This window comes from Cervus canadensis, chromosome 12, assembly GCF_019320065.1.
Source record: "Cervus canadensis isolate Bull #8, Minnesota chromosome 12, ASM1932006v1, whole genome shotgun sequence".
Classification (NCBI taxonomy): Eukaryota; Metazoa; Chordata; class Mammalia; order Artiodactyla; family Cervidae; genus Cervus; species Cervus canadensis.
In genome coordinates this window covers 69,616,819-69,631,642 of record NC_057397.1, presented here as the reverse complement: position 1 = coordinate 69,631,642, position 14,824 = coordinate 69,616,819, and the positions used below count along the sequence as shown (strand labels likewise).

The 14,824-nt window shown below is 38.0% G+C and overlaps 1 protein-coding gene across 1 annotated transcript in view; it reads right to left on the bottom strand.

Annotated features, from left to right (window-relative positions):
- Nucleotides 1-3,878: 3,878 nt before the first annotated feature.
- TMEM64 (transmembrane protein 64) overlaps nt 3,879-14,824 on the bottom strand; it is a 29,144-nt gene continuing 18,198 nt past the window's right edge. The window contains exon 3 of the mRNA XM_043483698.1: nt 3,879-7,834. Coding sequence (XP_043339633.1) covers nt 7,646-7,834 — 189 coding nt within the window. The 3' untranslated portion in view covers nt 3,879-7,645. The remainder of the gene's footprint in view (nt 7,835-14,824) is intronic.

Here is a 14,824-nt window from a genome sequence, read left to right as displayed (position 1 = left end):
GTTCAATCCCTGTGTTGGGAAGATCCCCTGGAGGAAGGCATGGCAATCCACTCCAGTATTCTTGCCTGGAGAATCCCCATGGACAGAGAAGCCTGGTGGGCTACAGTCCATGGGGTTGCAAAGAGTTGGACATGACTGAACGACTAATACATGTATCTATTCTTTTTCATTCCAATGAAACCAGTTTTCATTCCAATCCCAAAGAGTCAATGCCAAAGACTGTTCAAACTACCACACAATTATACTCACTTCACATTCTAGTAGGTAATGCCCCAAATCCTTCATGCTAGGCTAGAACAGTACGTGAACTGAGAACTTCCAGATGTACAAGCTGAATTTAGAAAAGGCAGAGGAACCAGAGCTCAAACTGTCAATATCCATTGGATCATAGAGAAAGCAAGGGAATTCCAGAAAAACTTCTGCTTCACTGACTATGCAAAAACCTTTGACTCTGTGAAGCAAATAAACTGAGGAAAATTCTTAAAGAGGTGGGAATACCAGACCACCATACCTGCCCCGAGAAACCTGTATGCAGGACAAGAAACAATAGTTAGAATCGGACATGAAACGACAGACAGGTTCCAAACTGGGAAAGGCGTATGTCAAGGCTGTTTACTGTCACCTTGTTTATTTAAATTATATGCAGATTCAGTTCATTCACTCAGTCGTGTCCAACTCTTTGTGACCCCATGAACTGCAACACACCCGGCTTCCCTGTCCTTCACCAACTCCCATAGCTTACTCAAACTCATGTCTATTGAGTCAGTGATGCCATCCAACCATTTCATCCTCTGTCATCCCCTTCTCCTCCTGCCTTCAATCTTCCCCAGCATCAGGGTCTCTTCCTGATGAGTCAGCACTTCGCATCAGGTGGTCAAAGTATTGGAGTTTCAGCTTCAGCATCAGTCATTTCAATGAATATTCAGGATTCACTTCCTTTAGGAGGGACTGGTTGGATCTCCTTGGGAGTCCTAGGGACTCTCGAGAGTCTTCTCCATTGAATCAGTTCTAATGAGATGGATGAAACTGGAGCCCATTATACAGAGTGAAGTAAGCCAGAAAGATAAAGACCAATACAGCATACTAACGCATATATATGGAATTTAAAAAGATGGTAATGATAACCCTATATGCAAAACAGAAAAAGGACACAGATGTACAGAACAGACTTTTGGACTCTGTGGGAGAAGGCGAGGGTGGGATGTTTCTGAGAGAATAGCATTGAAACAAGTATACTATCAAGGGTGAAACAGATCACCAGCCCAGGTTGAATGCATGAGACAAGTGCTCAGGGCTGGTGCACTGGGAAGACCCAGAGGGATGGGATGGAGAGGGAGGCAGGAGGGGGGATCGGGATGGGGAACACATGTAAACCCATGGCTGATTCATGTCAATGTATGGCAAAAACCACTATAATATTGTAAAGTAATTAGCCTCCAACTAATAAAAATAAATGGAAAAAAAAACAAAACAAAAAAAGCAAATGAAAATAAAAACATAAAAAAAATTACAAAAAAAAAAAAAAGAGTCTTCTCCAACACCACAGTTCAAAAGCATCAATTCTTCAGCACTCAGCTTTCTTTATAGTCCAAATCTCACATCCATACGTGACCACTGGAAAAACCATAGCTTTGACTAGACGGACCTTTGTTGGGAAGGTAATGTCTCTGCTTTTTAATACGCTGTCTAGGTTAGTCATAGCTTTTCTTCCAATGAGCAAACATCTTTTAATTTTATGGCTGATTATATGCAGATTACACCATGCAAAATGCTGGGCTGGATGAATGACAAGCTGGAATCAAGACTACTGGGAGAAATACCAACAACCTCAGATAGGCAAATGATACCACTCTAATGGCAGAAAGTGAAGATGAACTCAAGAGCTTCTTGATGAGGGTAAAAGAGGAGACTGAAAAAGCTAGCTTAAAACTCAACATTCAAAAAACCAAGATCATGGCATATGGTGCCATTACTTCATGCAAATAGATGGGAAGAAAGTGGAAACAGTGACAGATTTCTTTTTTCTTGGGCTCCAAAATCACCACGGATGGTGACTGCAGCCATGAAATTAAAAGACGCTTGCTCCTTGGAAAAAAGTTATGACAAACCTAGATAGCATATTAAAAATAGAGACATCACTTGGCCAACAAAGGTCTGTTTAGTCAAAGCTATTATTTTTCAGTAGCCATGTACAGATGTGAAAGTTGGACTATAACGAATGTTGAGCACTGAAGAACTGATGCTTTCAAACTGTGGTGCTTGAGAAGACTCTCAGAGTCCCTTGGATAGCAAGGAGATCAAATGAGTTAATCCTAAAGGAAATCAACCCTGAATATTCATTGGAAGGACTGATGCTGAAACTGAAGCTCCAATATTTTGGCCACTTCATGCCAACAGTGACTCATTGGAAAAGACCCTAATGCTGGGAAAGATTGAAGCGGGGAGAAGAGGGAGAGAGAGGATGAGATGGTTGGATGGCATCACTGAGTCAATGGACATCAGTTTGTGCAAACTCTGGGAGACAGTAAAGGACAGGGAAGTCTGGTGTGCTGCAGTTCATGCAACCAGAAAGAGCTGGACACAGCTTAGTGATTGAACAAATGAACTGAAAAAACAGTGGAAAACTACTCAGGTTCCCTGTCCTCCCAGCTTTGGTCAACTCTGGATCAGGATTATAAGAAATAATGAGTATGAAACAGACCATGTCTCAAAACATTTCTACTGAAAATGGCTTTATAACTATGAAAGGCAGAATAAACAAATCCACTCAAGGTTTCTACTTTATGGTGGTTAAGAGTTTTATGCCATCCTAGGATAAAAAATACTTTTATTAAAATATACCACTCTAAATGTATACCTACTTTTAGAACAATGTAATTCTCAAATTGTTCTTTTTTTGGTTCAATATATTATATATTCTACTCACTGTTTTCTATCCCACTTCATGCATATTTTGTAATTTTTAAGCCTTTCAAATAGGTTAACCCACAGAATATTAGTCACTTTTAAGGCAGTAATATCAGTAATTACTTAATCTGGATAATCAACTTCATTGAAACATGACAGAATTACTCAATACAAATTTACCATATGTACACCCTGTTTTAATACTACCACACCTATAATGCTTTCCCTAAAAATGTTCAATATTTAACTCATAGTACAGTTAGTATTAAGATATGTTTTCCCTACACTCTGAGTACGGATAGGCACCCTCGACCAAGGAAGGTGAGCATGGCAGAAAGTACTGTTCAGTCTTGGGTAACAAATACACACACACTGCCCACGTATTTACTCAATTACTGCGCCACTGCACCACCCCCAGACGAAGGCAGCCTGCAACGTATGGTAGCCTATTTGTGCTCTAGCAAGCAATCCTGGTCTAAAATGTCTAGGAAAAGTGTACATGCAAAAGTATGGGATCAGCTACAAACCAACAAGGACAATGTCATTCCAAGTACTAAGAAGAAAGTTTTATGGTGGCTGGAACAGGCCCTTAGGAAATAGTCATAGAAACAGGGTAGACATCAATAGGAAATTAAGATTGGTAAAAGTCATTTAACATTATGAAAGGCATCATAAACATTTCCATAGCCTGGGCAAATGACTAACTGCTATTTGACTGGCAGGTAGCATTTCATGATTTGGGGATGTTAGGAAAAAAACACACTGAAGATTGAGTGCCAATGTAAGACACCAAAATCATTTCTCCACAGGGCCTCTGCCACAGCCATAACCACCCTCATCTAGGGTCATTTATGAGCATTATCATTTTTAGAAACATGTCTCACCATTCCTCCTGAATTGCTCCCTCCCCTTGCAAATGACCCTAAATTCATTAAATTATAGAAGGGAAGAAAGAGAAGAGAAAAGGAAAATAAAACATAACCTTTTATTTTCTCAGGCACGCATGTGATTTAGGATACCAACTATCAACAGATTTTACTGATTTACCTTTAGAATTACCTATCTTAAACCTTCAGCTACCTTAGAAAATAGTTTGCAGTGATCACTTTGCCATTCAGAAGTACCAAGTTATAATTCAGTTGCTGAATCAGTTAACAGTTTATGTTCAACATATGAGAGGTTATTGGAATTCCTTAGTTTTAAATATCCTGTGGAGCAAGTATTCCACTTCTTTTAAGTTTTTCAGGTTAAAGACATGACCATTAAAAAAGTATATCCTAAGCAGTTTATTATTAACAGAATCAGCAATGTAAAATTTAAAAACCAACTAGCGTTATTCTGACCATCATTCTGGTACACTAAGTGGCTTGTGTTTGAAACAAAATTCCATCACTGAAGTCATCAACTTAGTATCATTATTCGTGAGGTCCTCATTAAACCTCTCATTTTCTCTGCACAGGGTGACTGGTTTTGAACAGCAAGGATTTACCATGTACCTCAGAATTTACCTGTATCAACCTAACAGATACTTAGCAACTTTCAGCATTCTAAAGACAGATCTACAAATGTAGATGTATATAAGCCATATCACCTTTCCTAAGAATAGTTCCAATCAGTATTGCACGTTAACATATGCATACTGGTATACGCTAATAGCCTCCACCACTCAGCTCAGTTACAGCAATGGTAAATAAGAGTAGATACTGAATTATATAGCTTCTCAAGGAAGGAAATGCTTTATAGTCATAAGCTTGATCCTACCATGGGAAAGTCTTCTTAGAAAGGTTTGCAACTGGTTACAAAGTACATACAAGGAGAGTATGGTGGCTCTGAACAAATCCACAAACTCACTTCTGAACATAAACTCAAAATATACATTCTAATGACAGAGATTTGGTTCTATTATTTTCACAAACCAAAGTACAGATTTCAATGTATTTCACAAATCACATGATCAAATGAAAATGGACATGAAAACATTTAGTAAATTATTACGTACATGTTTTTAAAAGGGGGTGTGTTGCTGTTTAAAAATAATTCATGAGACAAAACTTGGCAAAGAGTAAACAAAATCATTAATAATAAATCATAAAATGTGGAAAACTAAGAAAATGGTCCAAAGAATTAAAAACAGCACATATCTTTCAAAAGGTTTGAAATAACTGTATTGCATGCTTTTAAAAATATGCATAAAGCAACTTTAACTATACTTAAATGATTTGAGAAATAAAAAAATCCAATATATATATTATTTATATATATATGTAAATATATATATTTAAGAAATCCAACATGTAATATATATATTAATATATACTCTATGACTGGAGGTGATATTAGGGCAACATAAAAAGGATCCCATAGAAATTTGTTGCTGCCAGAAATCTGGCATGTGGAGTTAAAATGGAATGAATATAACATTGTACACTTTTTGTACAATACAGCATGTTTTGTACAATTTATAGACAGCACATATGTTAATAAAAAACCAGCAACCAAATGCAGCTGTCAAATAGCATGACTATAAGGGATAGCAGTTTATGTGGAGGCTGGAAATGATGAACAAAAGGAAAACTGCAGTTTTAGATTAATGTTTTAAAAATAGTAAATCCATACTATTTAAAGTAAAAATGGATGATTTTATTATATAAAATCATGTTGGCAGAATATAGAAAAATTACGTCTCTTTTACCTTTACATATTTAAGTACTAGGCAAAATGCAACAGTTGGAACTCATGACAAACTACCAAAAGTTTTTCATTTGGCAAAATTATTCAAGTTACAAAATGCCAAAGTAAGTAAATGCACTTCAAAATACATGGAGTGTAATACAAGTGTATGAAAGTAGTGATCTTAAATTATTAATTTCTTTATAAAAAAGCTAAACAAACAGCACAAGATAAATATTTTCAAGTTAGACAAGAATAAATCAAATCATTGTTTATTAGGATAATTATTAAAGAACCTAAACAAGTAATTAGGATTTAAAAAAGAATAATAACATTTCAATGGTATTTTTCTATCAATAAAAGAAGGAAAGATTTGTAGGTCAGTTGACTGCTATAGACCCAGGTCCCTACAAAATCATCTGGACTATACCAAGAAGAACTTGGTATAGACATAAAAACAAACTTCACTGTTATTCAAAGGTGAGAAAACTTATACATTATGAAGGAAAGGGAAATAATTATACCTGCAACAGGGCAAAAATTTATATACTAAAATGATTAAATGCATCCTTAGCATAAAATTAAAATAACTGCTTCTAAATAATTCTTTTGCACTTTAGTAAATCAGGGCAAAGAATTTACCCTAATGAAAAGGCAAATGGGAGGTCTCTGATAAAGTGGCACCTTCATAGCTAAAAAACAGATACCTACCAGAAAATCTGCATTCATATCGATAATCTCCACTGTAAAATAAACTATTAAGATCACAATTAAGCTACTTTAAAAATATAAGGTGATAAATGAATGTCATATGAATCGTATACCAAATTATTATATTCTATACACATAAGTACTATTAATAAATACACTCAATTCATTCTACAGGAAAAAGAACTGAGACTTAATTTCACATTTCAGAATTCCTGAGTCTTATCAGAGGAAAACAAGTAGCAAAAAACAAACAAAATAAGCCTACTCTATAGTAGGGCAAATATATAATACAAATCTGGGCATCAAGTTAACATTACTTACAGTTTTAAAGCTGAAGACTATGGGGACAAATATATGTGTACTTCAACAGAATTATAAACCTGATTTTAAAGCTTAATTTTTTAGATAGGCATATTTTGATCAAACAAGGCCACCAGAGTGACATCTTCAGTGATTGCAAGCCCACCACTTTAAAGGAATAACATCTTTATTTCAAAGCCTAATAATGAATACAAAAAGAAAAGAAGTTTATTTTAATAAAATTTTCAGTAAGACTGTAATAGGACAGCCCTTTGATGGAAGACCTAAGGAGGCTAAAACCAATGACGTGAAATTAGAACACAAGTTCTAATTTGAGCCACTACGCATTAAATAATTTCCCTTTTGCTTTGCATATTACACAGCAAAAATAAAAAAGGTATCTTAAGAGCACTTCAGTCCCACAATGTAGGATTTAAACTTGTGTGTATAGGTGTAACAATTTGATCCTTGCAAAAATACATTTAAACAAAAGTTCATGTCTATTTTCTAACTAGTAAGGAAAAGGACAGCAAAGTGGTTCCAACTAAAACATTAAAAAAAACAAAACAAGACATCATCTATCCTTTCTGGGAACACTACAAAAGGAAAGAGCATCCAATAATATACATTAAAATTGCATACTTTTACTCATCTTTATAAGCAGGAAAGACACATACAGCTATTCATAGTCTTTATAAATAAAGACACTAAGCAGAAAAATATTTGGATTATTTTTCTGTTCATAAGTACTCATAAAGAAAATAATGAAGAAAAAAAAAAAACAAAACCTAAAGTGCAGACTTATAGGCCACTAAGGGCATAATAAATGATAAAGAACTGCAGCCGAAATTGCATCTACATTTACACTTACATATCCAGAAAATGATTCCTGTTTTTAAAAAATGTGCAATTTAAAAACTAGTCATTTGTGTGTGTGCGTGTCTGTTTGTGTGTGCGTGTGCCATAATACAATTAAAACTTGCATCTCTGCCCACGAGTAAGGGAACTAACTGCCAGATCTCGGACAGGCTCTTGACAATCACACATTTCATTAGAATCATACAATATTGACTCCATCTCCAGAAAATGTCAGGGTCCTCTTGTAGAAAGGAGAGCCGCTGATATTTGGTTGATTGCCTTTGACCAGAGAGCTTTTCAGTTCCATTTCGCAAGCTACGATAGCGGCATTCAATTCCACTTGGGCTCGATGAACTACATAAAACATGAGGCCTATACTTATAATAATCTGTGGATGAAAATAAAAATTACAGTTAACAATGCTTTACATAGTAAAAGGGGAGAACTTTCTAAGTCAATAAATAGTCTTAGAAATGTTTCAAACAGGATATTTATAATAATCTGTGAATAAAAATAAAACATTACAGTTAATAATGTTTTACATAGTAGAAAGGCAGAACATTTATTTCTAAGCCAATAAATATCGTCAGAAATGTTTCAAACAGGACAGTTTTCAAATACAGTAAGGTAATATTTTTAAGTAGTTTACACAAAGGTGTCACTCATTCCTTCTTTTGTCTTGGGTGTGGAGGGCCAAAACCTACAGGGTGTTCATAACACAGTGTCAGGTTAACACAAAGCAAGCATATGTCCCTTTTAGTCCATATTAAATGATGTTTGTTTGATACATGTCAAGCTTCTTTCTTTGTATCCAAAAGTTTCCTTCAAGGAATAAAAAAAAATATTTCTACAATAGAGATAAAGTTGGCTAAACTTTGTTAATGTAATTAATGTAGTATTACTTCTGTGCAAAACTATAAATGTCTGTAGGTATTTTTAAGTTGACTTAGAAACACTACTATTTGCAAATGAGCTACCTGGTGCAGCTGAAATTAAAAATATTAAAACACTTGAAAAATGAAATGCCAATAAGCTTCAAAAGAAATTAACAAGAGACTGTGAACATGAAATTGTCTACATTTTTCAAAACAAAAACACAGGAACATGGTAAGGGGGAAAATTCCAGTAAAAGGAGTAGAAAAGCGTCACAGGCGCCAGCCTCAGTTCAGCCTCTGACTCAGTGACCTGACTCCAAGCGAGCCCCTTGAGGCCACGTGGGCTCCGCCGCCGCCCAGAAGCTGCGCTCCCTCTGCGCTTAAAGGCCCTGCACACGTTCAGCACAGTGACTGTGCGAGCAGTCTACGTCTTCTACGCAGCATTTATTCCACAGTTCATTTGTAAAGCAGTACTTCAGGGTTTGGAGCAAAATATTCTCAGTAGATGTTGTTTAATGTTTCAGCATGCTTTTAAAAGCTGCTCTAAGCATAGTGATCCTGAAATACAATACTGCTTCAATTAAGCCTATCTATATTTTTATGGGCGAAATACTCCAGGTACAAATGTTGAGGGTGGAGGGGGAAGGTGGTGACCTACCTCACACCGATGGTGAGGTAGGTTAAGGAGATGAGGGAACCTGGAACTTGTACAAGGGATGTACATTAAGTGAGTACCCATTAATACAATTCTAAGCAAAGTAGTTATTTTATCTTATTTTTTATGCTATAGGAGACAAAGATAATTAATTTTTCACCCTTATTTAAAATTTTTAAAAATATTTTGATTATAGTTGATTTACAGTGTTGCATTAGTTTCAGGTGTATATTCATTCTTTTTTAGATTCTTTTCTCACATAGGTGATCACAGAATACTGAGTAGAGTTTTCCGTGCTGTACCGTAGGTCCTGTTGGTTATCTACTTTTCTTGTTTGTTTGTGTATTCATCCCAAGCTCCTGATTTATCCCCTACTCATTTCCTCTTTTCTAACGGTAAGCTTGCTTTCAATGTCTGTAAGTCTGCTTCTGTTTCATAAATAAGTTTATTTCTATCTTTTTTAAAAAATTAAATTCCACATATGACTAATATATATTTGTCTCTGACTTACTTCACTTAGTACAATCATCTCTAGGTCCACTTATGTTGTTGAACACAGCATTATTTCATTCTTTGTATGGCTGAATAATACTTCAAGGTATATATGTACCACATTTTCTTTATCCAGCCCTCTGTCAATGGACATCTGGGTTGCTTCCATGTCTTGGCTATTGTAAAGAGTGCTGCAATGAATGGGTGCATGTATACTTTTGGATTATGGTTTTCTCTGTACATATGGCCAGGAATGGGATTGCTAGAGCATATGGTAGTTTTAAGTTTTTTAAGAAACCTCTATACTGTTTTCTGGGCTTTCCAGATGGCGCTAGTGGTAAAGAACTTGCCTGCCAATGCAGGAGACGTTAAGAGATTTGAGTTCAACCTCTGTGTCTGGAAGATCCCCTGGAGGAGGGCATGGCAACCCACTCCAGCATTCTTGCCTGGAGAATCCCATGGACAGCGGAGCCTGGTGGGCCATGGTCCACAGGGTCACAAAGAGTCAGACATGATGGAAGTGACTTAGCACGCATGTTGTTCTCCACAGTGGTTAGCAATTTACACTGCCAGCAACACTGGAGAAGGGTTCCCTTCAAATCAGTTATTTTAAACGTAGGCCTTTAAATCTTGTCTTTGTTCTCTAACATGTTATCTCTCTGAAAAAGGTAAGTTTTACTTATTGAACACCCTAAGTCTGATACTATGTGGATAGTAATACCACAAAAAGAGATGGAATAATGTTAGTTACCTAGTTGGAGAAGGGTGTGTATGAGATGCTAAGTTCTGCTCTGGATATGGTGAATTTGAGGTGCCAATTAGATATACGAAGCAATTTAGTGAATGGGTCTAAAGCTATGGAAAGAAGACTAAGCTGAAGATGCATATCAGGGAGCCCGCATAATGTCCTTAATAACGGTAGCCACCACAGTAACTGCATTTTCCAAGAAGAAAAGTTTTCAGAGTGAGACTGAAACGCTTTGGCTAGAGTCTTGAAGAGGACCAAGTTAGGAGTGAAAGGAGGAGGTACTGATAAATGAGCCAGGAAAACAGTGAAAAAGCTCAAGATAGTGGTATCAAAGAAGCTAAGAGAAGAAAATGCTTTTAAAAAGCATAGTCAAGAGTCTTAGCTTGCTAAGATGAGACCTGGAAAGTGTATCTGATTTAGAGAAGGTTAGTGATGAAAGCTTGAGGGAAGGATTTGGCAAGGCCACAGAAAGTAATTTTAGAACTAGTGAAAAAGTTTTCCAGGTTCCCCGCAAGGGTGAGTTGGCTACATCTTTACATGGCATTTTCTCCACATGCCTTTCTGGAGCCCAGGGCTTGGAAATTTGTACTGACTCTTCCCAACAGCCCAGTGAAGTGTTAAAATAATACAAAACAAAAACTTTTTACAAAGTTTCCCTACTAAAACAAAAGAATCACACAGAAGTAGAAAGACGGTCTTATACAAGAAGGCACACAGAAAGTGATTTCTTCCACTGTTAACTGAAAAGCAGGCTGGGAGTATGAGCAGAACATAAGAAGGTTAGGAGATTTCGTAGCTGTAAATTGAGGGGTCTCCCATTTGAAGGCTTTTGATTTTTCTGTTAAGCAAGAAAGGTAATCTGTTGCGAATGAAGAAGGAAGTTGGGGCAGGAGGAAAAATTTGTGAGGGGAGTGTGGATAAGTTTGAAATATCATCAAGGAAAATGGGGAAATGGGAAGACAAAGGGAAGAGAGCATACAGCAGTGTTGAGAAACCAGCTGAAGGCTTGCAACCATGAATTAAATATCACCAGTCTGCTGGGGTGCGTTACTTCCCCAAAGGAGCAGGTGCAGTCAGATCAAAACTCCGATTTACCTAGGACTAGGTTTTGGTTGATGAATACATACAAAAACATACAGAAAAGACTAAGCTGACAAACCATGGAATCTGTGTTGGATTTCAATACAATAGAGTTGGGCCCTCCTCTGAATATCTACGTGGTACTGCTCTAATGTTATGGACACTTTGGATTCCCTTTGGGTGCCTTAGGTGGCTATACTGGGAGGCAAATTTGTGGCTTACTTCTACCAAGTATGAGGAACCTGATGATACTTACCCCTTCACACATCATAGCTCTGTCATGTCAAAGGGGCCTGCGTAACTCAATAAAGCCACGAGCCACGCCATGCGGGGTCTCTCAAGATGACAGGTGACAGTGAAGAGCTCTACCTGATGGTCCACTGGAGCAGGAAATAGCAAACCACTCCAGTATTCTTGCCAGGAGAACCCCATAAACAGTATGAAAAGACAAAAAGATATGAGATGAAAGATGAGCTCCCTGGGTTTGAAGGTGTCCAGTATGCTACTGGGAAGAGTAAAGGGCAATGAAATAGCTCCAGAAAGACTGAAGAGGCTAGCCAAAGCAGAAATGATGCTCAGCTGTGAATGTGTCTGGTGGTGAAAGTAAAGTCCAACACTACAAAGAACAATATTGCACAGAAACCTGGAATGCTTTATGACCCCATGAACTGTAGGCCATCAAGCTCCTCTGTCCATGGAAGTCTTCAGGCAAGAATCCTGGAGTAGGCAGACATTCCCTTCTGAAGGTGACCTACTTGACCCAAGGATTAAGCCTGGGTCACGTGCTCAGATTTTTTACCATCTGAGCCACCAGGGAAGCCCATTAGGTCAATGAATTAAGGTAAATTGGACATGGTCAAGTAGGAGATGACAAGAGTGAACATCACAACTTCGGAATCAGTGAACTAAAATGGAGGGGCATGGGCAAATTTAACTCAGGTGACCATTATATCTACTACTGTGAGCAGGAATTCCTTAGAAGAAATGGAGTGGCCCTCATAGTCAACAAAATAGTCCAAAATGCAGTACTGGGGTACAGTTTCAAAAACAACAGAATGATCTCAGTTTCCCAAGGCAAGCCATTCAACATCACAGCAATCAAAGTCTGTGCCCCAATCACTGAGGCTGAAGAAGCTGAAGCTGACCAATTCTATGAACACCTACTACACCTAGAATTAACACTAAAAAAGATGTCCTTTTCACCATAAGGGATTAGAATGCAAAAGTATGAAGTTAAGGCATATCTGGACAAACAGGCAAGGTTAAGGTTGGCCGTGGAGTACAAAATGAAGTAGGACAAAGGCGACCAGTCCTGTGAAGAGAACCTGCTGGTCACAGCACACACACTTTACATTCTATGTCTGGACATCATGAGATGGTCAATATCAGAATCAGACTAAGTATGTTTTTTGCAGCCAAAGATGCAGAGGCTCTATACAGTCAGCAAAAACAGGACCTGGAGCTGACTATGGCTCAGATCATGAGTTCCTTATTGCAAAATTCAGGCTTGAATTGAAGAAAAGTAGGGAAAACCACTAGGCCATTCAAGTATGACCTAAATCAAACCCCTCATGATTATACAGTGGTGGTAGTGAATAGATTCAAGGCATTAGATTTGGTAGACAGAGTACCTGAAGAATTATAGACAGAGGTTGGTGATACTGTATAGGAGGCAGCATCCAAAACCACCCCAAAGAAAAAGAAATGCAAGAAGGCAAAGTGGTTGTCTGGGGAGGCTTTACAAATTGCTGAGGAAATAACGGAAGGAAAAGCAACAGGAGAAAGGGAAAGATATCCCAGTGAATGCAGAGTTCCAGATAATAGCAGGGAGAGATAAGACCTCCTTAAATGAAGAGTGCAAAGAAACAGAGGAAAATAATAGTATCAGAAAGATTAGAGATCTCTTCAAGAAAATTAGAGAAACCCAGGGAACATTTCATGCACAGATGGGCACAATAAAGGACAGAAATGGTATGGACCTAAAAGAAGCAGAAGATATTAAGAAGAGGTGGCAAGAATACACAGAAGAACTGTACAGAAAAGATCTTCATGATCCATTTAACCACGATGGTGTGATCCTCACCTAGAGCCAGACATCCTGGAATGCGAAGTCAAGTGGGTCTTAGGATGCATCGCTATGAACAAAGCTAGTGGAGACGATGGAATTCCAGTTGAGCTATTTCACATCCTAAAAGATGAGGCTGTGAAAGTGCTGCACTCAATATGCCAGCAAACCTGGAAAACTCAGCAGTGGCCACAGGACAGGAAAAGTCAGTTTTCATTCCAATCCCAAAGAAGGGCAATGTCAAAGAATGTTCAAACTACCGCACAATTGCACTCATCTCACATGCGAGCCAAGTAATGCTCAAAGTTCTCCAAGCCAGGCTTCAATAGTACATGAACTGTGAACCTCCAGATGTTCAAGCAGAGGAACTAGAGATCAAATTGCCAACATCCACTGCATCATCAAAAAAGCAAGAGAATTCCAGAAAAACATCTACTTCTGCTTTATTGATTACACCAAAGCCTTTGACTGTGTAGATCACAACAAACTGTGGAAAATTCTTCAAGAGAAGATCAGAATACCAGACCACCTTACCTGCCTCCTGAGAAATCTCTATGCAGGTCAAAAAGCAACAGTTAGAACCAGACATGGAACAACGGACTGGTTCCAAATTAGGAAAGGAGTAGATCAAGGCTGTATATTGTCACCCTGCTTATTTAACTTACATGCTGAGTACACCATATGAAATGCTGGGCTGAGTGAAGCACAAGCTGGAATCAAGATTGCCAGGAGATATGTCAATAACCTCAGATATGCAGATGACACCACCCTATGGCACAAAGCGAAGAAAAACTAAAGAGCCTCTTGATGAAAGTGAAAGAGGAGAGTGAAAATGTTGGCTTAAAACTCAACATTAAAAAAACTACGATCATGGCATCTGGTCCGGTCACTTCATGGCAAATAGATGGGGAAACAGTGGAAACAGTGGCAGACTATTTTTTTGGGCTCCAAAAGCACTGCAGATGGTGACTGCAGCCATAAAATTAAAAGTTGCTTGCTCCTTGGAAGAAAAGCTCTGACCAGCCTAGACAGCATATTAAAAAGCAGAGACATTACTTTGCCGACAAAAGTCCATCTAGTCAAAGCTACAGCTTTTCCAGTAGTCATGTATGGATGTTGACAGTTGGACTATAAAGAAAGCTGAGCACCGAAGAATTGATACTTATGAACTGTGGTGTTGGAGAAGACTCTTGAGAGTACCTTGGACTGCAAGGAGATCCAGTCAATCCTAAAGGAAATCAGTCCTGAATATTCATTGAAAGGACTGATGCTGCAGCTGAAACTCCAATACTTGGGCCACCTGATGTAAAGGACTGACTCATTGGAAAAGACCCTGACGCTGGGAAAGATGGAAGGCAGGAGGAGAAGAGGATGACAGAGGATGAGATGGTTGGATGGCATCACCGATTCAATGGACGTGAGTTTGAGCAAGCTCTGGGAGTTGGTGATGGACAGGGAGGCCT